Consider the following 25,306-nt stretch of genomic DNA (forward strand, 5'->3'; position numbering starts at 1 on the left):
GAGGGAACAGCAAAAAGGCAGACTCTTCAGTGGAGCCATAGTGATCTGGCCTTACAGATTTGGGACCCTTCTGCTTAAAAGGATTCTCATCATTTTTAGTGCTGTTTTTGTTGGTTGCTTGCTTTGGATTTTGCCTTTTTTTAAATGGCACTCTTAAAATGCTTGTTTAACGGGACATCCAACACTGCTGATACAGGCATCCTTTTGGGTAGGAGCTGCCCAGACGGCTGCTTACCTCCAGCTGGTTTTTCTCCACCGTGATTTTACTGTACACTCGGTTCCCCTCATCACCACACACTTTCTTCAGCTCCTCTCTGTTCAGGGAGAAAAGCTGAGCTCCAGTAAGGATGCCAAGGTGTTCCACCGTCCTGGGAAGACACAAAGCCAGTAGATAAAACCAGCGCCATATGTGGCCTCCACCAGTGAAGGATTTGGCTGTGAGTTGTGAGGATCAGCAGGACCATGGCTTTATTTGCAGCTGCCGTTAGATCTACTCGCTGTACTGTAAGATGGTATTTACTTGACAGCGTAGAAAGAAGAGAGCCAATGTGGGCTCAAAATGCACTTCCTTAAATGAAGAACCAACCTTTCAACTGGCAGCAGTGCTGATCTTACCCTTTGCTGAATGACTTTGCCTCCAGCCACGCTTTGACTTCTTCAGCACTGGATTCGAAGGTGAGGGGCACAAAAACTTCCTGAGGCTTCTCCACTCTGAAATTCCTCTGAGGAGGTTGAATTTTACTGTTTGTAATCTTTTTTAGCAACTCATCGTTCACCTCATCCATCTGATGCAGAAGTTCTGTGAGGAAACAAAGCACACTTTTTAGAGCACCTTCAAACTGTGATCAAGAACAGATGTGTAGAGGGAGATGATCAAGGTTTTGGATGGTGGCAAGCTGATGGAGCAGGGTTTCCTTGCCTTTCCTCCCAAGCCTGTCAGTTTCTTTTGGCTTTTGAAACACCACTTTTTCTTTGGAAGAAAGCTAGATCTCTCCAGTTCTCCTCCAGAATGACGGAGAGGAAGTATCACCAAAGCAACAGCCAAATGCCCATCATCTGCACGGCGGTCACCAAACCTACAGAGCTGCTTCAGCTAGGTGCCAGTAAGCACATACTCTGACCTAGTGTACAGAAAAATATATTGCGACTCATCTCTTGTTCCTTCTGTTGCTACCCTCTCCTGTTCATCATGCTTCATTCAAGCCTAGCAGAATTTTGCTCAGCAGTGTAAAACACCTGGTCTGGCAGTGACTTTGCTGCCATCAGTGCTGTCAGGTGGTGACAAGGGACTCTCCATTGTCTTGCGGTGCTGTTGTGTTTTTGCTTTAGATGATCATCTTCCTGTCTTGGGTTACTTAGTTCCCTTCCAGCTACTGAGATAAGGAAATTGCCCTGCCAACTCAGTGGCAGAGAGGGGAAAAGAAAACCCAGAGCACATGAGATAGCAGAAGTCAGAGAGGCCTAACTGTGTTTTTGAAAGCAGGTTCCCATTTTTCTGTGTCCCTGTGTTGCTGTCTATTTTCTTCCCATCGCCTCTTTGCCATTAGCTGATGTGATCGCCTACGATTAGAGCCTTCTTTTTAAGCTGTAGTCCTGCTCCCTGCACTCTCCAGTCCTCACTGTGACTTCTGATAATCTGCAGATCCCAATCTTCAGACCTTCAGCTTTTGCTTCGCAACTAAATAGAAGTGGGAGGAAGCCTGAACTGGGAGGGACTAGTAGAGCTTCAGTGACACATCACCCAGTATCACTCTTTCCACGAAACCCCTCAAGACTGAGGAGAATAACTCAGTGTTATTAATAGATATGTGACTACAATGTTTGTATTGTGGGGCTTTCCACTGTCCCAGAAGAGCTTCTGCTTCCAGGAGATTACAGGAGGTGAAGAGGGGATGAGCTCTGGCTATGGCTTTCAGCAGCCAGTAGGCTACAAGTGTGATCAGGGTGAGGGAAGGGGGTGAGGTGAGCAAGGCTCCTCGTCTTTCTCATGTTCGGTGTGTCTGTACAGCTTGTGCAGAGGGCAGGTGTGATGTACATCTCATACATGACAGATCTGGTGGCTGGGATTTCCCTGGAACCATTCGAAGGAACAGGCCAGCTGGGCACCGCATGTGTGACAGGAGACAGCAGCAAAGGAAGTGAGAGAAAGGGATTGACCTGAGTGGGGATGGTCTTGGACACAAATCATGCTGAAAGGAGAGGAGGCTCTCTCCTTGGGAAGAGGAAGGTCAAGCTGGAAGAAGGGTTAAGTCGATATTAAATCACCTTTTTGCCCTCCTTTTCTCAGCTGGCTGAGCTCAGTCAGTGAGCTCCTCAGGGCTGCCCTGCTGGCTGGAATTTCCTCCCTACATCTCTCCCAACACCACTGCTGCTCTCGTGCGTATCACTAAAGCTGCAAAGCCTCATGAGTGGGGACGTGCATTTGGTAGGTCGCCCTGGCCACATGCACATGGACACAGCAGGCAGGTCATTATGGCAGAGGAAAAGAAAGAGAGGAAACCACAGGGGCAGGGGATAGACACAAGCACACGTTCACTAAAAAGTCCTGAAACACAGAGCTGCCTGAGAGCAGCACGCGTGGTGTAGAAGAGTCACGATGGGAGGCACATACGTTCTTTGGCATCCTGGGGAGAGTTGCGTGACAACATTTCACTTCCCCATTTATCCCCAGCGTAGCTGGCAGGCAGCTTGTGAGTCGGGCTGGATGGCCCGTATCCTCTGGGACTCGGGTCTCCTTTGTACCTCTGGTTAGCCTAGGTGATCAAGAAAATAAACGTGTGAGAACATTTCTTTGTGTCATTTCCTGCGTTACATTTATTTGTTGTTTTCAGATATTTCGTCTCCCTGCCGTGGTAACAGATGGAGGGACAAATTGCTGTGTCCTCCCTGCGAGGGTCTTCCCCCACTCAGGAAGCGCTGCGTGGAACTGAGTTCAATTCTGGGGCCTCACAGGAATAAGCACAAGAAGAAAACAAGCCCCAGTCCCAGTTGGAGCTAAAACACCAATGCTCCAGTAGCTGGATGTCGAGTGGGACTATTGCCAAGTGCCCAGAGCGGTCTGGAAAGAGGCTTTTGATATTTTCTTGATTAAACTTTTTTGTCCAAAGGCCTTCTGGAGCACCTTATCCTTTGCCCAACTTGAGAAACACCAAAAGGGGGAAGAAACTCCATGCTTCCTTCGGGCATTTGGAGCTCTCTGTCACGTTTTTGCAATGCGAGGTGCCTGAGAGTGGTGCTCACTTAACGCTCACTTGGCTGGAGTTTCAGTCTGCCTCTACTCCAGTAGTTTGTTCCCACTGCTGAGCTGAACTGGTGAGAGAACTGTCCGGCCTTAAATTCCCAACAGCAACAACAACAACGACCCTCAATGCTTTGGTGGCAAAAAGTGCTCTTATGGCTGCCTTCGCTCTCTCATCCTGCTTACAGTACAGCCCTGAAAACATCAGTCTCACAACTGAGGAGGTGGTAAACTGCAGGCTGAGAAGTACATGAGCTTGGGGGGAAGGCACCAGCAAAAGGTGAAACTACTTCAAGCCACCATAGCCAGCAGATATTTGGGGACAGCTCTGTGTGAGACCTTTTATCTGCTTGGGATGGCTGCACGCAGTGCAGGGGGAGAGAAACGATGGCAGAATGTGGGAGTTCATCACAGGAACCTCCTGGACCCCAGCTCACGTGCTTGTGAGGGCTCCTGCTGTCCTGCGTGTGGTATCCTAAGAAATCTAGTGGCTGATTATGCCCTACTGCAGGCTAGCAATTAACATCACCTGGCTACACACCTGTTCGAGCTCCTCCAGTTTCACCACATCCAGGATGTTATAAGGGACGTAACCAGCCTGCCCGCTCCGGTTGAGCAACTTCCACCACTGCTTGTTGTCTTCCAGCACCTGACAGAGAGAGGGGAAAAAGATTGCTGGTGAGACCATCCCATTTCTGGCCTATGTAAGTGGGACACGGCGGAAAGAAATGGCACACTGAAGTGGTCGGAATGACACTGCTGAGACAAGCAGACCTGCTGCACTGACGTGCAGTTCAGGAGTGAAGCCCTTCCTGGAAAGCATCACAACTTATCCTAATGATGAATAGGAGAGCTCGGTGGGGCTGATGAATAGGAGAGCTCTGCCGGGGTTTGTTTCTCTGTCATTGAGGTCTTTGCCCTGTTCCTACAAGGGGAGGGGGGCGCACCTCTGAGCACGCTGCTCACCTCCAGAATTTCATCCTTCAGCACTGAGAGTTCATTGGCATTCCGTGCTGTGAAATCATAGCGGATTTTGGCATATCTCTTCGGCTGGGCCATTGCCTGCGCCTCAAAGTTCCTGCAGGAGAGAGGAAAAAAGCATTTTCAAAGGAGGCCTATTGAAGAGCTAAGGCCACGCAGGTCCAGACAGTTGTGCAAGTGCAGGTGGAACCAGTTGTGTTTGTGCGAGGAGGGGAAGTGCCCCTCTGCTCCCAAAGCAGGGAGAAGGGGTGTCAAACACGAGCATGGGTAGAACTGACTGGAAATCTGTGCTTTGTCCTTTATTTTCCAGCAGGCAACGCTGAGCTACTGAAAGAGAATTCTGCAGATCCATAGGAAAAGTGAGTTGAATGTTTCTATTCTAAGATGCACATGGTGGGAGGAGAAAAGCATTCGAGTATTTTGCCTGGAGATCTGTGGCAGAAGAATGCATGGCTTTCTGTGTTAAACCAGCTTCTAGTTTGGAGAGGAGAAGCAAACGTGGTAGGCTGTCCAAAGTGGAAATGTGAAATGAAAGATTTTGTTTGGCCCAAGCTGAAATGTGGTTGGTTTTGTTTTTTTTTTTTTTTCTTTCTCTTTTTTCCTGGCTTAGGCAAAAATGTGCCTATGTCATCTATTTTTTCCTCCCTCTGCTTGGGATGGGCATAGTGTTATTTTTTAATCCCAAATATGCCTGCTGCATGGGTAAAGCTGCATGGCCTGGTTGCGTAAGTGTAGGCAGGAAATATTTTAATGCATATTTTGTGGCTCTTTCTGCCTATGACTGGCAAGCAGGTACACAGTGCAAGGGAGTTCCAGCTGCTTATATTCACAACAAACATGCCAGCAGGGCGTGAGGTTCTCCTCCAGTGGAGTTACGCCAGTTCATATCAAGGCCCGTGTAACTCGATGAAGCCAGCTGTATAGCTGCAGGTGGGCTGAAAAAGGTGCAACCCACTAGCTCAGTGACTTGGTATCACACTTAATTCTGCAGCATAGCCTTCAGTTCACTTGATTTAGGGTGGCTCTCAGTCTAGTTACAGAAGTTTGGTGCAGTCTTTCAGGCAGATGGAATCTACCAGTCATGAAGGGGAGTGGTGGCCTTACCACGCAGTGCCCTGAAGGCAGGGAGAGGGGTGAAAAGCCTGAGTTACACAGGAATGACTTATTTTGTACCATTCCAGAATGTAAATGGGTCATGAGGAAAGGGGACAGCTGGAGGAGTGTGAGGGTAATGCATGCTTTGCATGCATCTAGGTTTTACATGAGAGAGCATCACTGTTTATTATAATACTGCCTAGGGCTTTCATGACGCTTCTCTGCAGCCCAGAGCCCTATTATAAATAATAATACATGCATGGGTGCTCTCGCTAATATAGAGTCTCTTGGTAAGAAAACTATAGCAGGAAATACTCTATCCCAGGGCTGTGGTGTTGGCAGTCATCTGAGCAGACTTGGTTGAAGCCTGCTCTGGACTGAAGAGTCGTGGAAACATTCTCAATTATAGCATCTGCTTCAGTGCCATTAACTTGGATATTTTTTTTTTTTCTTACATATAACATAAGGAAAAGTCACTGTTGATAGTCTGAAAGGCAGGTAAAAAGGAGAAAAGGCATCCTCATCTACTCTTCCATGAGCTCGTGCTGTAGTTAGGCTGGGTGGTGTTGCAGGGAAATGGTCACCTTGGCGAAATGGCACGCTGCTATTCTGTATTCCACTCAGTGCGACCATGCCCTGCTTGAGTTGGTGATCTTGAGGAATGCGGGCCTGCCAAAGAGTGGAGTCAGCACCCGGAACCTCAGGAGGGCAAACTTCAGGCTGTTTAAGGAACGCCCCCCTTCCTGGAGGTGTTCTAGGCCAGGTCAGATGGGCCCCTGTGCAACCTGATGATCCTCCCAAGCTGAGCCATTCCATGATTCTATGCCTTATTATTTACCCATGCTAAGACTAACAGGTAAAACTGTCTTCTTCTCTCCAATGCCTACCACTCACTTAAGAGGGGCTTAAAGGTTCTCATGTAAACTGATTTCTTATTTTTCATAGCATCGCTGATCAAAAGTAGAATTGGAGAAGAGAATCCGTTACCATAATTCTCTCCCACTCGGCGCACTGTTTCTGCACCTTTTTATGATCCCACCAGGACATTTGGGGGGGCAAATGGGAAGAATAAGTTCTTTTGCTGTTGCAATTGGATTTGAAGATTTTACTGCGGATCTGAACATTTTGTAACAGCAGCAGAGCTCGTAAATCTTTTGGATTAGAACACCAAAACATGAAACAAACAGTGTGTCTTTAAGCTTTTTTTTTCCAGCCCAGTGCTGGCTTTGGAAAAGTCCGTGGTTAATTGCTTTGCTGTGACTGGACTTCCAGCCTTTAACATTTCATGGCTCATTAGTGTAATCCAGGCCTGTGCTTGAGCAGAGGGCACTTCATGTCAAATCACTGCAAAGCAAAGCGTGGCAAGGAATTCATCAGTAATTTGGGAAGAGTTTGTTGGAGCTCGGAGGTCTTGGGGAGACATTAAGAGCCACAGGATGCTTAGCATCGCTTTGCTGGGTGGATGTTATGGAATGACATACAGACAGACTAATGAGGCCGGCCAGGAGCTTTGCCTCTCCTGGCGAGGAACGTGCAACTCATTTCCTTGTAGACCTGATTTTAAAAGTTCTCTCTACCTTGCCCACAAGCCCATCCGTCAGGCTGCCAAAACACCCTGTTATCACGATGTGGTGCTGTGGGTGCTGCTGAGGTTACCTGGGGAAGGCCAAGGCCCTGTTTTGCAGGGTGGTGTTGGTGCCTTACCTATTTACATGCTGAGTTACGTTCTGCTTAAAGGCATCCACAGCTTGTGTCTGATCAGCTGCCTGGCCACGCTTGAGGGAGGAGTTACGGTAGGGATATCCATTGGCTGATGATAGCTGGAAGGGGAGAAATGGAGTCAGTGGTGCCAGGAAAGGGGGGAAGCTGCAACAACAGAGGGAAAGGAGTGCCTGACGGCTTTGCTCTCGCTGGGTTCCTCTGGTGCCAAAGGCAGAGGCCAGAGAAATTAGCTGTAGGCTGTGCAGATCCCTCTGAAGAAGAGAGAGGAAGGGTGAAAGGAAGAGGGGATGGTCCGGAGCACAAAACTCACCTCTTCTTGCAAGTGCCCGATGTCTATTTCCCAGGGAGCTCCGCGGAAGATTTCTATGGGCGGTTCCCAACCATTGCGGAATTTGGGGATGTAGGTGGGAATGTTTGCTTCTCGGGGCCATTCAGCCCTAGGACATGAAGCAGGGAAGAAGTACGTGGTGAGAAAGTAACATCTGTCACAAAGCACCCGGTACTGTGTGCCAGGGAGAGAGCCAGGGCTTGACGTGGCTGTAAAACCAAGCATCCCCTGCCTGAAGAGCCTGCGGATGCTGGTGAGATAGCAGCTCTGTCCTCACCTGGATCTGGTCCACGCCTCTCCCAGGGAGTCCCAGAGGCTTATCTCTTTTGGTGTCAGGTGTCCTCTGAGGAAATCTGTGGCATCTTTAGAAAGAAGTGGACTGATGACAGACCGGGCAAGCTCGGGGCCGCCGCAGCTACTGACGATCTGAATTACACACAGACACAGAGGAGTATGAGAGACTTTGCAGGAAAGGTTCAAAATATCACGAAAGAAACAGAAACCAAAGACAGAAAAATCAGTCGCTCTGAGCATTTGGACTCTCTATGCCCGCCCACTCCAAAGGAAGAGGGTATACCTTCTAGACTGTATAAAGAAAGAACAGGCAAATAAGGCAAATATTCCTGACTACATTCTCCAAAGGATCCAATGAAAGCCTTCATGCCATGGAATGGCCTGGCAGCAGCTAATGTTTACATTAGCTGTCTCAAGAAACATCCACCTAAATCTCTGCAGAAATCTGAACAGTCCAAAGGAATGCGATAATTTTTCTACTGGACTCAAAGAAACCTTAAAAATCAGCCATTGCTGGAGAAAGGACACAAACTGCCACGCTGGAAAATGGAAAACCTCTCGGTATTTCTGCATCACTTCTGGTTTCTTCTCTAGGCTGGATTCCTGCTGCTTCCTTTCAGTGCAAACACTGAACCATGTTTGCCCAAAGGTGAGATCAGGCAGGTTCCCAACAAGAACCAGAGCTGGCTCACACTCTTCACAGTAAGTCTTTGTGAATGTGGTGGAAATGTTTGCATTTGCTTGGGTTTGTGCGTGTAATTCAGGCTGGAAATCAGATCAGAAAGCAGGGACGCTGGTGCTGCTGCTTACTGAGAAAGCTTTGGAAGGTTCCGAGCACCTTTCTGATTTCTCTGCACAATTTAGCTGCAAAAGCAACATTGGAAATAAAAAGCAAATTCATAGCAAAACCTGCGAATTGGTTTTACCAGTTCCAGTGGCCCAAAGAGGAAATGCACCAACTCTGAAGCGCTGGGGTTCTGAATGTGCTTTCTCAGTTTGGCCTGAAAAAGATAAGAAAGAAAACCCCACTTCAATCCCAACCTGATTTTGGTTAGGGTCCTGTGACATGGGGGCTCATGCCCCCTGATGATCACTGATTCCTACACGCCTTCTTACTTTCCCCCACTCTCTCTTTGCAGGCTTCTGGGTATATGGATAGCCAAGTGCAAGACCTGCATGTGGGTGCGTGGCCGTGGCCTTAGCAGGGTGCCTGACCAATTCTCATCCCAAGCAGGCAAAACTGTATGAATACCTGCTTCTAAAAGAAAAGGTTGCATCTTTGTGTCCTGCCTCGGGCTTTATTTTTTTACAGTCTCTGTGGTTTCCTTACTGATAAGGTTTCAGGAAGGATCTTGTTCGCTGAGCAAGTTCAGAGCTGATGAAATGTCCTTCTGCCTCATTACCCTCCTGGTCTCACATACTTGTCTAAGCAGTGCTGGCAGCACTGGGAACATCTCCGTGCTCCAGCTCGTCGTCTCCTTCTTAACGCCTCCTGGTACAGCTCTTCAAGAGCAGAAACAGAGTAGGAGCTGGGAATCTGGGAGCAACGAGGGATGCCTCACAAGCAGGGGCACAAATGCTTGGTTTGGCATATAGAGAAGGGAGGCACGGGCAGAGGAGCAGGTGGCTCCTCTCAGCTCAAAGCGTTTGTGAGATGGGGCCAGGTGCCCACTGTGTGCACCATGGCAGCGGAAGGCACGTGCCTTTTCCAATGGTTGGACTTCAGGCTTCTGGTTTCAGTTTAACAGCTTGGCTAAAGGCACCTCCACAAACCCCACGCAATGTTTGTTTTGTGGTTGCTTCTGGCAGAAGAATCTGAATTTCACACCTTTGTCCCTTGATAGTGCTTTCGGTACACGTTTCACTGCACATGCTTGCTACTGCAGCGAATGTGGCTGCCTAAGATGAGAACATCCCCAGTGTCTTACCAAGAGGTTAAAAGCCAGTTTGGTTTTCTGGAAGCAGTCGATGAACTCAGCCTCACTTGGGGGTCTTGCTCGAAGAGTCAGCATCCCCTCTTTATCAAGAATGCAGAGAGAAAGACAGTTTAATTAGCGTGTCCCTTTCTGGGATAGGTCTGCCTTGCTGGCATGCAAAAGCCACAGCAATAACAGGTGCTGCACATCTATGGATTGAGAGAAGCCAAATCTCTGCACTAAGTCCCTAGAGACCAGCAGGACTTTCCAAATGGCGTATTGCAAACTGATGCAGTGCTGTGCTGACTTGCCTGGTGAGCTGAGGCTTCCCAACCTTATCTGTGCCCCCACGTTCCCCATCTGTTCTAGCTGCTGCACTGTACCTGCTGGGCCTTTCTTCTTGTTCTTCTTCCCTTTCTTCCTTTGGTTGAGCTGCTTGAATGCCTCTGCAGCCTTCTGAAGCCTGGCAACAAAGACTTCAATGTCATCCAGAGTGCAGTTCAGGATTTGCTGTGAGAACAGAAATGCAACGAACACAGGTGAGAAAGAGCCCAAACTGTGCACAGGTGGGAAACAAGAATCCTACGTCTTTACCTACTTCATTTCCTGGAAGAGTGAAGAGTTCAGGCAAAAAATTAGGCTGGGTTCACCCCTTTCCAAGCACAAAGCTGTGCCTTGCTTTGCCTGCTACACTTGCCAGCGTGATAATGGGCTCCTAGCTAATGGGCCTTTGGAAAATAACCCCAAGGGAGAACTGTGCACTGGGGAGAACCCCTCTGAAGCCAGCAGAGGAGATGGCAGCTAACCCTGCGATGCAGTTTTGCTTTTGCCCTCCCTTCTAAGCAGGAGACATCAGTTTAAAAATGGCTGAACAACGCATAAGATGCCGGCTCACGGAGGAGCCCCTTGCTTCCTTCCTGTCTTCCCCTTTTCCCTCTGCCTGCTGTTCTCGTTACCAACCGTTTCTTTTTCAATCTTCTGTGCTAAGATGGCTCGGGACTCTTCGTGGTCCTGGGAGGCAGAGCCTCGGCGTTCATAGTCTGCAGACAAGGAAGGGGAGAGAAAAATACTTCTTACCGTGGAAGATTGAAGACTGGCTCCATCAAACACAGTGAACCCAGGGGTGGTGACGCCTGGCTGTGTTTGTTTGTTCCTTCCTTCCTTCCTTCCCAGAGCACCTCAGAAGCTCACAAAGGGCAGGAGGAGGTGATCAAAGGTGCCGATTAAATCTGCCACGGATTGCAGCACCTGTGTCTGTACGCTGCCTGTTTTCAGATGGGAGCACTGGATGAATCACGGAGAGCAGCCAGCTACCAGCTACAGGCAGAGACCTGCAAGCCCCAGCTGCTGGGAGGCTCCCACTTGTTTGCCCTCAATGCATCTATGCGAACTTAGGCCCACCGAGGAGCTGAAGAGCTGCCCCGATATTGCTGAGCATCCCACATATACATAAGTGTGGTCAGAGCAACTCTGAGCCTGTCTTCTGGCCCTGAGCTCCCCAAGAAAGAAGAAATAAGACCTGGAAATGAATGCAGGTGTCACCCGCTAGAAAGCAGCCTGCCAGGAATTCTGCATGATTGGTATTGAGGCAAGCCCCTGCACAAACTGAAGTCAGGGTGACTTTGGAATAAGGTTTCAGAAGGGTGAGTTCCAATCTGCCTTCCCACACTCAGCTCTAGAATTCATGCAAACCACTCAGTTGCTGCGGGTGAAACGCGTGTCCTTTGTGAAGTTAGCAAGGGCCAGGAATTTGCCTTTCCAACCAGGTCTGTACCTTTTTATTCCACTGCTCTGAGCTTCACACCATCATTCGGTTTGCTGAGGGCCTGTCACCTCTTTGGGTGCTTCACACCACAGTGCAAAGACACTGGGTGGCAATAGTGGGGCTGAAATGGCCCCAGGCTGTTTCAGGAAGGTTGTCCGCCCAGGCTGACCCTCAGGGACAGACTCACTGAGCTCTCCCAGTACCTGGTTCATACTGGGCAGGGGGTGCCACCCGGTTCCTGTTCATGGCTTGGCCTCGCATGTCGTGCTGGAACGGGATGGGGGCTGGCCCTTGTGGCGGTGGGAGGATGGACTGTCTCTGCTTGATCTTCTCTTGGTTTGCCCTGCAAGGCAACAGCACAGAACAACCCCGTCAGAGGATGCTGATCCTATTTCCAGGAGACCTGCGTGAATGCAGGAGCAGGGATGCAGCGCTGGGGGTGATACTAAGTGCACTGCCTGCCTTGCCCCCTTGTCCTGAGTCCTGCAGTACTTACTTGAGTGTCTGTGGTCGTATTTTCTTCCCATGCTTGTGGTCTGCCAGGGCGCTTTCTATGTCTTCGTGAACCATCTCCGCCTCCAAGATAAAACAGGAATGTTTTTACTACAGGGCTGTGCTTTGCAAAGCTTGAATTGAAGGCTCCAAGCGAGCAAGGGGAGGAGTGGCTGGCAGAGAGCTGGGAACGCATCTTGTTCTGTGTACAAGATTGCTTGGCCTTGGGGTAGTCTGCAGCCAGACATCGCTGACTGCAACACAGGGGAACCTTTAAAGGGTGGTGTCAAGGCACCCATATCTGGGCAAACCTTTAGGGTGGCTCACAGCTCTCGCTGGCCACCATCAGTGCCTGCCCAATCCACGCCTTTGTTTGAACAAGGGAGTACAAAGCCATGCCGTGTTCTGATACATCCGTGCAGGTGGCACTCCTTCCCCTCACCTCGCCCTGGGCTTTGCGGGTTACTTAGCGCAGGTTCCTCCGTCTCACATGGCCCAGAAAGATTTTGGGGGGCCACAGCAGCTCCATTTCCCATCCCATCCCAATGGCGAGGAAGGCTCTGCTCACCTCCACCTCATCGCAGTTGAAGAAGTGGATGTCAGGTTTGTGCTGCTCCGAATCCTGGCACACCAGGAGGAGGATGGAGGAATAGCGCATCTGGTTGAGCACCGTCTGGCAGTGCTGGACAGTCGGCAGTGGGAAGTCCTCCAGCTCCTCCTGGGAAAGAAGAAGGGATGGGTTGGGCAGCAGGGATCTGTACATAGGATCACAGAAGCACCAAGGTTGGACAAGACCCACAGGATCACCCAGTCCAACCAATGAACTCTTGGGATTCCTGCTTGAAGAGAGAGACCTGACTGAGCTCGTGCTCTGGGATTTCCTCGACCCACCAAACATACTTATTACCATCTGCAAAGGGCTTGGGGCTATGGAGGACTGGGAGAGGGGTGGATGCCAAACATCTCCTGAGGCTCCAACAACTTGAGTTCTCTTGCTCCCTGTGAACCATGCTGTGCTCTACCTGCACCAGCCGCTTGCTGTGCATCCCAGCAGAGCACTGGGAAGAAAGATGCTTGCTGGGTGATGGCGGTGAGCAGCTTGCCCTTCCACTGACTCTTTGGATGAACTTGGGCAAACAATGTTTAGTTCGTCACTGCTAAAACCAGAGCAGCACCTCCCTCCTCCTGCTGTCTGGATGCTCATTCCCATCAGAGCAGGTGCCCTATGTGCACCTACGTGCATTGCTGTCAAAACGAGGCACAGTTTTCAGGCAGGGGATCCTGCATGTTTCTATAATACCAGTAACAAGTTCTTCCCTCTCTGCTCATATGTTACGTGCAGATCTCGGTGGACCTGCATCACTCCCACAGAAAACAGTTATACTGTTTGCTTGGAGCAGAGCTGAAGGTACCTTCTATCTGGACTATCTGTGCTCTGGAGCCACGAATAAATCAACCCACACCTGCCTACCCTTCCAATTAGAGTCAGCCAGCCCTTGCAAAGCCTGGAGTGGATTTTGGTAGTGATTCACCCCTGTCTGGTTTCCTCACAAATGGTTTCCCCGAGCAGAACCCCCTGTGTTAACCTCTGGCTACCTGTGACTCGCAGTCCAGCAGGCGGATGGACTTGTCGTTCACTTGCAGCAGCATCTCCTGTGTCCAAATTTTCTCCTTGGAGTTGAGCAATAGGAGTTTTCGGATGGCATCATCCACTGTCACGATGGACTCGCTCTTGTCCATGATGAAGGTGGCCAAATGCTGAAGTTGAGAGGGGGAGAGAACAGGTAAAAAAAAAAAAAGCTTTGGTGATGGGTGTATTGTAAGTCAGTGGTAAAACCATCTCTGGAAGTTTGGACAGTTATTTGTTCTTTATCGCACAGGCTGAACAGAGCCGCCGTGCAAAGTATGCATTCTGGTTGTTACATGACTGCACTTGCATGCTTTCCCAGCCCTGTTCTGTGTCCTGAAGCAATGATCCAAGCTTCACACTTGGCGCTGAATTTATACAGGCTTTTGTAACCGAGTGGCACCTGCAGGCTTTTGACTGCTGGCAAGGCTCCATGCGAGGGGAACCTCAGCAGGGTAGGGCAGGGGGGAGTTACAGAAAGGAGAAGCATCTGCCCTTTGTTGTCTTCAGCACAGGAGTGAGTTTTGCCTGGCTTTTCTCCCTGTGACCTCCTGTTTTCATGCCTTCTCCCAGTGATCAGTCATAACCATTTCAGAGATCAGGCAGTAGCTCTTTGCTACAGTGGTGATGTCTTACGGGTTGGATGGGCCCAGAGTATCCACAGAGCCTTGGGTGGCCTTGTTGGAGCGTGGGTGAGAGCTATCGTTGCACCTGGTTCCATATGAGATGTGTATGCAAGGGGAAAAAGCTCAGATTGAAAGCAGTGGCAGCCCTAAGAGGACGAAGGGGTCGAGTCTTTAATCAACATTAGGGACGGAGGGAATTTGTGGTGACCAATTTGTTGCTCGGGTGATTGCTGGATAGCTGACAAAGACTGGATAGACCAGAGAAGAGGACAAACACTGCAGAACTGAAGTGATGGCCCAGTTCTGTGCTCATAAAGCAAAGGTATGGGGTGAGGCACTATCTAAATAAAACTTCTGGCAGGTATGTGAGCAGCTGAAGCTGAGATTAGCCGTGCCTTCAGATATGAAGAACGTGCTTGGGTAAGTGTTACTGTAATTGTAAAATGCTGCACGAAAAGCTATTTGCACAGTCAATATTACCCACGCAGAGATGCCAAACCCTCTGCCTTCTGAACAGTGAGGAGAATTGGTTTATACCTGCTGACAGGCGTTCTTATCTGCTCCATTGTGGTAACTGCTAGGTTTACAATCTTCATAAATTCCTTAGTTATTTACTGTTAAGTAAGTTAATTTTCAGGGAGCCAAAGCTACTTCTCCATCTCAGACTCATTCAAATAGTTTTCCTTTCCCTTTTCTTTACATAACGCTGGAGGGGGGGAGGGAGGGAAGAAAGTCTTGTTCTTATCTTTATCTGATTAAGCCCCCCTATCCAGAGGGAGAATCAAATATGCTAACTTTCCTAAGAATGGGCAGCGACTGCTTCCACTTTTCAAGCCTGATCGACTTACAGATTACTTCAGGGTATAAAATGCCTCTTCCTGCCTCACTGCCCTCCACGGAAGCCCTGTTTGCTTTGGTCAAAGTTCAAGGCAGAAATCACAGGTGAGTGGCACATGGCATAAGGAGTGAAGAATTCACGTACGCGTCACTGTTTAAAGTCCCTTCTCTGGGTCCATGAGTGATATTATTTGGCAGGGCTCACTGATGGGGATGGTTGGCTGGGGCCTTAAACCAGAGAAGAGAGGACCCTTCCCACCACCTGTCAACCTCATGAGCCTCCTTTCTTGCCTCGCCACCTCAGCCCCCAGCCAGGTGGAGCTCCTGCTGGTTGGCAGCAGCACAGGCTGGCTTCCTCCTTTATGTAGGTGTCTGCGACACTGGAAGCTGAATTTGGCTGAGTGCCTGTCATGGCTGAAGGGTTTTGAATTACTTGAGAGGACGCAGCAGCCGAGGGAGAGCTGAAAAATGATAGCTGATGTGCTCCGTGTGGTTTGGGCAGCTGAGTTCCTCCAACCACCATGGTCAGCAGGAAGAGCGATAAGAGGGGCAACAGCTCCCACTACTCCCCTTCACATGTAGAGGAGGATGAGGTCAACGCTTTCTCAATTTCCTCTTTCTTCATACTGAATTTCTCTTTTTTTACATCTTTTTTTTTTTTTTTTTCCTCCGTTCTCCATTCCCTCATCGCTCAGTATTTGAACCTGCTGGATCTCAATCATTCATCTTTCTGGGCAGGCTGGTCTGGTGGTTGGCGACCCTGCACACAGCAGGGGGGGGGTTGAAAACTTAGATGATCATTGTGGTCCTTTTCAACCCAGGCCATTCTATGGTTCTACGACATTTTTGATAAAGGATGGCTCTGTGTGACATTTCATGGCAGGAATGGCAAGTCCCATCTCCCTGAAGGGCGAATGGAGGATTCTCAAGCAGCTTTGCTGTTTGCCTCTCCCAGGACGTGGAAAGCAACGCTTCCATATTATTAAGTAGGCTACCAGCTGCTCTTTGACCTAATAAAGCTCCAGGAAAAGTGAAACATTTCATTACCAGCATCTACCACTGGCACAGGCCTTGCAGTCCCATAAAACTTCATTGCATACTCACCTGTACGTGGTACTGTGAAGTCTCATGCATGATGATATTGGAATTGGAGTATTTCTTCCTTTGTTCTGCAAAAGAAGAAAAAAATAAAAGAGTGAGAATGCCTTTAGTTTAAAGGCTGTTTATCATACAGTCATCATAGAACCATAGAATGTCCTGGGTTGAAAAGCACCACAGTGCTCACCCAGTTCCAACCCCCTGCTATGTGCAGGGTCGCCAACCAGCAGACCAGGCTGCCCAGAGCCACATCCAGCCTGGCCTTGAATGCCTGCAGGGATGGGGCATTTATCAGTGTATTCGGGTCTGAGAATTAAAGCTCTCACAATGGGGGTGCTGCTGTCCAGCCTTCCAGCTTCAGAGCGCTGAGAATCAAAGGCAGCCACTTCTGCCACAAAGTGTGTTGGATGCACATTCGAGCTGCATTCCAAATGCCACTGATCATTCAATTCCTGCACTGTTTAAGGAGGAAATGAAACCTCGTGTAAAGCAAAGCCTCAGACAGCAAATGACCAGGGAAGGTCTCAGAAGAGCAGCTTGCAAAGGCTGCATCCCATCAGCCTGGACATAACAGCCCTTTTAAGTGGCCTCTGGAAGAATCCCTCTGCAGCACTGTGACACTGCTCGTTTGCTTTCTTGCATTTCCTGGCAGGGGGGAGGGCTGCAGGGATCAAGGCCAGCCAGCCAGAACCTGCCTGGAACAATATTTTTATGAGGCAACAAACCTTTATTGCTTCCCGCATCTCTCACTGGAAAACAGCAGCAAGGAGCAAGTGGGAAAATATACTGCTTGCATTTGCAAGAGGCCATGGAGCAAAATCCTAGAGAAATGGACGCTGTCAGCTCTTACTCCTGGGTTAATGGTATGCATCCATTCTGTATGCGTGCTTTGTGTGCCTGGCAAAGGAGTGACTACCTGGGCTCAGAGTGACCTGAACTGAAAACACCTTCCTCACCAGCAGAGGACATCCTCTCCTCTCTCGTTTGCTTGGAAAATGCAATTGTAGATCTGTGTGTTGTCACACACGATCTGTTTACACATTTTTACCCATCCTAAGCTGGAAACAACCTGTGTTAGAATATCCTGCCCTCTGCAGCCGCCGTCACAGCCGGGAGGATCTCTTGATATTTTGATGGAAAAACACCCCCCGGATGAAATACTGGCAGCATTCGTGTGTCAGCCTCACGGTTGCTTCCAAACCACGGAGTCGTTTGCTCTAAGATCTACCAAGCCTTCCCTTGGCATCTGGCGTGGTTTGGAGCCAGCCCACCTGCGCTTGCTCACCCACTGGCTGAACAAGCTCACATCTCTCAAGTATTTGAGGCTGTTGTGCTCTCAACCCATGCCCTCCAATGCTCGGGTCAAGGCCCATGGCTCCATTGCTTTGGGTTTCACCCCTTTAGCCTTTTCCCTGGACTCCTTGGCGCCCCTGATAGATGTTTATTCCTGCTTGGCTTCCATCGAGGCAGGAGGTGCCTCTCCAGCCAGCAGGTGTCTCTCCAGAACAAGCACTGCCCTGAAGGGTTGTTTTCCGTGAGATTTAACTTGGGATTTTCACCTTTGCCAGACCAGGAGAGCTTTTAGATCCAGCCCCTCTTTGTGCTTCTCCGAAAACACAGGGCTCAGCACTGGTAGCAAAGCTGCCTGCAGATGCAAGAGCATCCTAAGCATACAAGCTGAGGCCCAGAGAGGTGAAAATGAAAAGGAATGCTGGTGATTTCAGTCGAAGCCTGGCAAGGGCTGACAGATACAGCTTTCTAATGCATTTTACTTTTAAGCCTATGAGACATCTCATCAGCGTGGCAGGACACCCGTGTACTTTGCACCTTGCAACTTTGTGCTGGTCACTGAAAACACAGCAGCGTGCTTTGCTCCCACAGCTAATTCCTGGTAGCACCAAAGTGGCTGCTGTGCACAGGTAGGAACTATTTTCTGCTGGGCATGTTGGCAAGGGTGTTGGCTGAGGCTCTGCCTTGCACACCAGGAGGACCTTTGGACACCGTGCACAGCTCCCAGCTCAGCTATGAGCTCCTGGAATGACCCCGAGTACAGGAATTAACCTTTCAGCACGGCTGCTCCCCTGCCTCCCCCCCCCCTTTTGGCTTACACTGAGGGGTCATTGGCAGTTTTCAGTTTGCTGGGTGTTTTAATTGCAGCCTGCCCTACTTCAGATGTGGGGCAGGATCTGGGGTAGGGCACACAGCAACGCACGTCTGCGGGGAGCTGTGTCTGATGTGAGGCCCTTTTTTTTTTTTTTGCTCTGAGTAACCTCAATTTCCTCACCGAGCACTTCTCATGTAAATAGATGACACCAATGGAAATGAGAACACTGCGTCTTGTGTGGGACGGGGACAAATCTCAGCGTGGAGACATCCCGTCCACTCCTTCCTATGAGGGAGTGGGAAAGGCTGAAGTGGTCAGACTGGAAACCAAGGTTCTTTACAGTGGGGCAGGCGGATGACTCCAGCTCTGAAAGGAGAGGTGTTGAGCTTGTAGACACCACGGAGATGGAGTTCCATGAGAGCCCTCCCAGCCTTTTCCAGCAGAGGTGCAAAACACTGCAATCTCCTTTCATTTTAATGCAGGAAGAAGCAAGGATTCGGGCTGTGAATCGCAAAATAGGCAACTGTAGGCCACCTCAACCCGAGAGGCTGTGTGAAAGAACGCTGGCACATTCCCTCCTGGTTCACCTGACACCACTCGTGCTGGAAATACTTTGCATTTCTACAGCACCTTGCAATGGAGAAGGCCCAAGCGTGGTGAGGCGTCACCCAATCCATACTGAGTCCTCGGCAAGCAGGGAATGTGCATCATCCCCAAGGATGAATAAGAGCAACGGGAACTTAAAGATGGTTTTCAGGTGGCAGAGCTTATGGTGGAGGGCCGCTGGGTGCAGCACGGGCTGGATTGCAAAGAGCAGGATTGCTCCAGGACTGTGGCACGAGTACAGCAAACATCTGCAGGTGATAAAAGCTGGCGTGAGCCCTGCAGTGACCACTGCTGGTACTTTTTCCCTCCTGCCTGCCAGGAGAACCAAAGAGACAGGGAAACAATAGAGCTTTGTCCCTCGCTTTTTGCTGTCTGGTAAGGAAAATCCCTCATAGCATGAAGATCACTGTCCCTTCCTAAGCAGCTGGCTTTACTGCTGCCTCATACCTACAGGCGTGGGAGAAGCCGCAAAGCTATTCTCTGACGAATGTTATCTGTCACCAATATCTTGCAGGCAACACAGCACTCCAGAAATGGTGTTTCCACCAGCACCAGTGGAAATGGGAAATGCTGAGACCACCGCAGGGTGGACTTTACCCACTCGAAATGGGCTGAAATACTGCTTGGAAGGGAGATCATCCTGCTTGGCTTTATGATAATGAGTGAGAGGATACACATCCTGGAAGAATGGTGTTATGGGAAGCCAAAGCACGCTCTATGTGCCAGCTTCCCTCCCCATTGCCATGCAGTGCCCTTTTCCCCATGGAGCTGGGCCACGCTCCCCTCGATCGGGTGCTTTGTGTGCACAGCAGATCAGTGGGATAAATAAACACAGTTCCTGCCTGTCAGTGGGAATTTGAGCACTCCTTTCCCCCTCCTGGAGGTGCTGTGCTGACCTGCACAAGGGTGCTGTGGGTCGGAGACATCAGAACCCAAAGGCTCAGGCCCAAGCTGCTATCTCTTTCCATCCATTACATTCTCATTGCTGCTAATATACAAAAAATTCACCCGTGTTCTCGGCGCACGTCAGAGCCAAAGCCACTTGTGGTGCCAACAGGTGCCTCACAGCAGGGCTGGGGAGGCTCCAACCTCTCCTCCATGCACATCCTTCTCTGCTTAATTAGGGAGCTGTGTCACATCGGATCCTCCCTCCTCCTCCCCGTATCTCCCTGTGTTTGTTTCCTGCTGTTGCTGGGCAGAAGGCTCCGTAGAAAACGTGGGGGATGAACAACTCAGCAATGAAACAGTTAGGAGGGAACCAAAGCATAACAACCCCAGGTTCGGGAGATGGGCTGGCAAGGCAGGAAAGAGCATGGCTGCTGCTGAGCATCTGTTCTCTACAGGAGCTGTCAGCACAGGACAGCAGGGACCACGAGCCAAGAAACGCAGTCATGCTGCAAGGGCTTAGAAGGGAGCCAAGAGCCAGGACTGCTGCTTTGCTTCAGAGCTCTGGTGAAGGACACGCGTGAAGCAGGGGATCCCCGGCCTCTGTATCCATTATAGCAGCTTAAGGAAAGCCCTGGCTGTTGCCTCCTGGAGTTTGCCAGCTCTTTCTATTACCTATACATTATCTAGCAGCGCACACGCTTTTTATAGTAACCTGCCCATGCAGCATGAGCTGGTCCTTCTGCCAAACCAACAGGTCAAGGCACAGCCCTGTGGAGGAGAAACGAAACAGCAAATGCCTTGGAATGCTAATGGCAGTTATGCAGATTTGCCAGGCCTGCATTATAAAGCAGCCTTACGAAACAGCATCCCTTCCCAGGATGGCAGCAGGAGGACAGATCTGACCTGACAGCAGCGCCACGCATCTGCACTGTGCAGCTCTGCCTATCCCACAGGCTCCTATAAGAGGGAGATTGGTCTGCAAAGCATGTGGCACTGAAAGGCCTCCTGCTAAGTGGGGATAGCACGTCCTTTTGGGACGTGAAGCTCAGGAGGCGAATGAGAAGGCTCTCATTGATACTGGGGGCAGCCAGGGGTATGAATGGACCCGGGCAGCACTGATAGCGTGCTGGCAGCCAGCTGCTGACAGGAGGCTGAATTCCTCCTCAGCGTGCCTAATAGTTGCCACAAGCTCAAGCCCAATTGCTCACATTCCTCTTTTATTAGCTGAAGACACACTGCACTCCAGAAGAGCAAATAAAAGCCTGACGCAGCCTGTGGGTTGTGCAAAGCCTGCGTGCACCGAGTAACACTGCCTGCTTGTGCCTGGCGTGCCCAAGGGCTGCTCAGCAGAAGATAAATGGGCTATTGAGAAGCTCGCGGGGAGAGGTATTCCCTTGTCCTTTAAAATCCAGGCTGGATGGGATACGCCAGAGGTGGAAATGCCTCTTTGTCGACCCCCCGGCCATGCAGTTTTCCAACCAACAGCACTGCTCTGCTCTGAGCCACCGGTGGGTTTTGATACAGGAGCCAACAGGAATGTTGGCTCCCTTCCTTTCTTCCTGCCCCGTTTCCAGTTGAAGTATTACATTCCCAGGCTTCAAGTGAAGAGGGTCACCCACCAGGGTGGAGAGGAGCCACGTAATCCGAAGCTGGAATCTGGGGTGGGAAAGGGGACGTGAAGAAAGGCTGCAGAAGCGACACACGGAGGCAGACAAGGGAGCTATTCAAGGCTGGAGGTGGGGGAGAGGGGGAACCACTGCTTCAGGAGCACCTCAGCAGGTCGGTGTTGCACTGCTGTGGCATGCAGTGACCAACACCAATGACCCCGCTGTTGGTCACCGTGCCCAGCCGTCAGCTGTAAATGCATTTTTACGGTGCAGCTTTAGGAAGCGGACCGTGTGGAGTCTGTGTTTCTGTCTTTCTCCTTTTGAGGCTGGCACGGCTCCTGTCTGTAAGGGCATCTTGCTGCATTGCCACTTCACGCTGCGTTTGCCCGGTGTGCAAGTGAGGATGCAGGAGAGCAGACAGCAAGGAATTGCAGCCTGGGGGCCATGCAGGACATCCGAGAGCCCTGCGGAGCTGCTCCGTGACCATTAAACACAACTCAGTCCTTCACCACCAGCTTGTTGGTGCAGCCCCTCTCCCCACGGCTCCCCAGGCAGATGATAGCCATCGCAGGGCCACGCTGTCCTGGTGTGAGCAGCTCCTGTCTTTGTGTTAGCATCCCGTGTCCTGTTACAGCCCCGGAGCCTTTCTTGGGTTACAGGAGTGTCAAGTGATCACGCCTCACAGACCAAAGCTTTTCAAGTCTGTGTTTCTGTAGCCTAACACGCACTGTATTTCCCAGCCCTGTGTGCGCCACGTTTGGGTCCTTCCCAGCCCTGTGTGTCAGGAGGAAGATGGGCAGCCCAGAGCCAGCTCTTGGGAAGCAGCCAAGCATCACACGGATGGACACAGCACGGAAGGGAGCTCCCCTTGGCTCCATGCAGCTTCTCACAGCTACAGTGCCCAACCCACCACCCAGCCAGCCACGAAAGCAGCTCAGATGCCCTGCTGACCACCCCAGAAAGGGGTGGCAAGCTGTGGCACACGCCGTGCTTCCTTCCCAACCCTCCTCCTGTCACACTCACTTCCCCCCGCTGCCTTCCAGCTAGGTTCAGGGCACACACTGGTAAGCAGAGAAGCAGCTTAATTTATTTATGGTATGCATTAACATTTATTCAGCTGCTTGCTGTGCGTCGGGTACGGTGGCAACCTGATAGGCGCCAGCCATTCCCCATGCTCTATCTCTATGGGCAGTCATGGACTCTTCCAGAATATGGAGCTGAGCAAATGTGATGCCGTTTAGGGGAAGGATGAGCATCTGCTGTCACGGCAGCCAGGCAGCTCCACGGCTGAACGCCCTAGGATTCTGGTAGGGCTGGAGATGGGGAAGATGTCTTTAAGCCCTGCAGAGCGTGCAGAGTTCCCTGGCGATTTGGATCTTTCTACATCCCTCCGTGCTCCCCGCAGTGAAAGAGATGCCAGCTGTGGCACGGGGGCAGCCACCCTCCCCTCCTCTGGGCCACCGCTGCCACCTCTGTGGACCAACACGGATGGAATCACTGAGGCTGGAAAAGACCCTTCAGGTTATCGACTCCAACCACCATCCTAAGGCTACAAGCCCACTGCTAACTCACGTCCCTGAGCACCACATCCACGCATCTCATAACCATCCCCAGGGGATGGGGACTCCACCGCCTCCCTGTGCATCCTGTTCCAATGCCTGACAGCTCATTCCATGAAGAAATCCTTCCTCGTATCCAATCTAAACCCCCCCCCAGGCACAACTTGAGGCCATTTCTTCCTTTAAAGTGCTGTGGATTTGGGGCTCGTTGTGCTCATTCTTGGGAGGCCCAGCAGGGTGCAGAGGCTGAGGGTCCTGCCCGATGGCACAGGAGAAAAGTGGGAATATAAGCTCCAAAACGTCCCTCGGCAGCGCCACGATCACATAATCAAGGCCAGCTCAGCTTGATGTGATTTGTTTCATTACGAAACATAACTCTCCCAGGAATGTCAGTTCTCGCCTGCCCTCCACCCCCAGCTCCCAGCAGAAATTAATGCTGGGGGAGGGACGAGCCAAGCCAGAGGGGACCCAAACATCTGAATGCTGCTTTCACACACGCTGAGTCGCCCTTTGGAGAAGGAATGCTGAATGAGTGGGGCGGGCCCGACGTTCTGCAGGCAGAAACCCCACGGACGTGCTTGTGCATAGGGGCAGAGCCAACACCAGCTGCTGGCAAAGGGCTGCCAAGGTGAGGGGGGAACGAAGGGAGGTGATTTATTCCTCCCAAGGGTTTGGCCTCTGGCCCTGCCGTCCTCGGCTCAGGTTTGCTGGAATTTGGTGGGAGAGGTGTCCTGTTCTTGCTGAGATTTGCTTTTGAGGTGTGTCCAGAAAAATACGAGAGATGCAACTCTGCGTTGGAAGCGACTTATTTGAGAAAGTGGGTTTGGTTTCAGAGCAGTTGGTTGGCTTTTTCCTTCGCTGGCTTTTACGCTGCAGGGCGGTCAGTGCTTGCTGGTCTCCTGTGCACAACTCAGTCCCACCCTGTTAGAGGGGCAGGGGGAGCTTATCTGAGCAGCCCTGTGTGCAGAGTTGAGCAGCTCCCAGACACCCCTCACTCCTCTCTTCTCTCTGTGCTTTTACCCCCAGACAAGTGACCGATGCATCTCAGGCCTTCCCTTTGCAGCTGCTCGTCATACAGATACCCACGGTCAGTAACACCGAATTTCTCATCTACCTTTACTCCCACAGTTCACTCCTTGCAGCCACCCTCACTTCACAGCAGCAAAAGGAGCTGCCTGATCAAACACCAACTCTCTGACAAGGGGCTGCCACAGCCAGTGAACGTCCCAGCCAAGCAAACTGACAGCCAGAGGGTGGGAGATTGGGTTGAGCACAAGCACCCATCCCACCGATCCTCTGTTTCCAAAGAGCCAAAGGGCAGTGGAGTTGTCACGGTTCACTGCGTAGTTAAGGGAGTATAATCATTAACCTGCTGAGGACAGTCTTTCTTTTGTTAGGTTCTTTATCGAGTTATCTTGCTAACATAACCGGAGAGGATCTAGGTGAGAGGAAGAAATGCCCTGCATAGATTTGTTTGTCCTCATGGAACCACAGCCATGCCCAGCGTGGGACATGGCAGCATAAAGTGCAGACACACGTGATGGACTGCTGGCCTCAAACTCCGCAGCAACAGCATCCAGACCTCCAGAGGTGCCCTTGCTATAGGAAACCCAAGACAAAGCAGCGTGTTTGTGGGCACCACTCACCATACAGGTCCTTCCCGCTCAGCTTGGAGGCTCCGTCCGCTTTGCCCATGCTGCCACTGCAAAAGAAGGAAGGCACAAATCAACATCAACAGTGCAACCCCACAGCAATCCCGAGGGAAACCAGCCCTGCTCTCATTGCCACATCCATTGGAGAAGCTGCCAGGCGAAGAGTTCTGCAGCCCCCTCTGCAACCCTAGCTGTTATCCACACCACGGGCCCGTGTCACCAAACCCAATGGCTGGAAAGAGGAGCAGGGCAGCACATCCAGGCCTGTCCCTGGTAGAGTTACCTTCGCTCGCGGTGTCCCTGGGAGCACATCACTTCTGGAAGGGCAGTTTTAAGAACGCTGCTCCCAATGAGTTGTTATGGGGAGGAGGCCAGGGAAAAGGAGGCTGCTCCTTGGAACTGAGTCCACCTGAACCCAAGCAGTGCAAGCACCAAGGCTCAAGGCTCTTGTAAACCTACTCCTTTAAGGTAAGCCCTTAGGTACAGCCCATGTCCCACGTGCAATTGTGGGTGGATGTAATTCTGTGTGAAACAGTTGAGTTTTGGGGGTGTCAAGCCTCCAGGCATGGGTTACATCCCCCATAAGGCCCATCTCCACATCCCACGTGGTGTTAACGTGTGAGGAACCCAGGAAGGGTGAAACAAACCCTGTGAACTTAGGGGGGAAGATGGGACCACAAGGAGAATCCCCCCCGGGCACTGGGAAGGAGTGCAGCCCACAGGATGGAGGGAGCCCGCCACGGAGATCCTTACTTTGTTGAGCCAGGGCTGCTGCTGAGGGATCCCTTGAGACTCATGTTGCTTCACAGGACGGGCAGCTTCAACAGAAGCAGAGGAGAATAGGTTAGAAGTTAAAAAACAGCCTTCACAC

At 50.9% G+C, this 25,306-nt stretch overlaps 1 protein-coding gene across 1 annotated transcript in view; it reads right to left on the reverse strand.

Annotated features, from left to right (window-relative positions):
• Positions 1 to 25,306, reverse strand: part of EPS8L2 (EPS8 like 2) — a 40,524-nt gene that overhangs the window by 2,284 nt on the left and 12,934 nt on the right. The window contains exons 2-20 of the mRNA XM_015286284.4: positions 25,189 to 25,253; positions 24,430 to 24,485; positions 16,026 to 16,090; positions 13,428 to 13,589; positions 12,400 to 12,549; positions 11,836 to 11,915; positions 11,543 to 11,682; positions 10,535 to 10,614; positions 9,958 to 10,084; positions 9,587 to 9,675; positions 8,585 to 8,659; positions 7,642 to 7,790; positions 7,347 to 7,473; positions 7,019 to 7,134; positions 4,205 to 4,316; positions 3,780 to 3,887; positions 2,612 to 2,753; positions 616 to 799; positions 236 to 368 (exon numbers count right to left, since the gene is read on the reverse strand). Coding sequence (XP_015141770.1) covers positions 236 to 368; positions 616 to 799; positions 2,612 to 2,753; positions 3,780 to 3,887; positions 4,205 to 4,316; positions 7,019 to 7,134; positions 7,347 to 7,473; positions 7,642 to 7,790; positions 8,585 to 8,659; positions 9,587 to 9,675; positions 9,958 to 10,084; positions 10,535 to 10,614; positions 11,543 to 11,682; positions 11,836 to 11,915; positions 12,400 to 12,549; positions 13,428 to 13,589; positions 16,026 to 16,090; positions 24,430 to 24,485; positions 25,189 to 25,232 — 2,139 coding nt within the window. The 5' untranslated portion in view covers positions 25,233 to 25,253. The remainder of the gene's footprint in view (positions 1 to 235; positions 369 to 615; positions 800 to 2,611; positions 2,754 to 3,779; positions 3,888 to 4,204; positions 4,317 to 7,018; positions 7,135 to 7,346; positions 7,474 to 7,641; positions 7,791 to 8,584; positions 8,660 to 9,586; positions 9,676 to 9,957; positions 10,085 to 10,534; positions 10,615 to 11,542; positions 11,683 to 11,835; positions 11,916 to 12,399; positions 12,550 to 13,427; positions 13,590 to 16,025; positions 16,091 to 24,429; positions 24,486 to 25,188; positions 25,254 to 25,306) is intronic.

The sequence above is a fragment of the Gallus gallus genome, chromosome 5 (genome assembly GCF_016699485.2).
Source record: "Gallus gallus isolate bGalGal1 chromosome 5, bGalGal1.mat.broiler.GRCg7b, whole genome shotgun sequence".
Classification (NCBI taxonomy): Eukaryota; Metazoa; Chordata; class Aves; order Galliformes; family Phasianidae; genus Gallus; species Gallus gallus.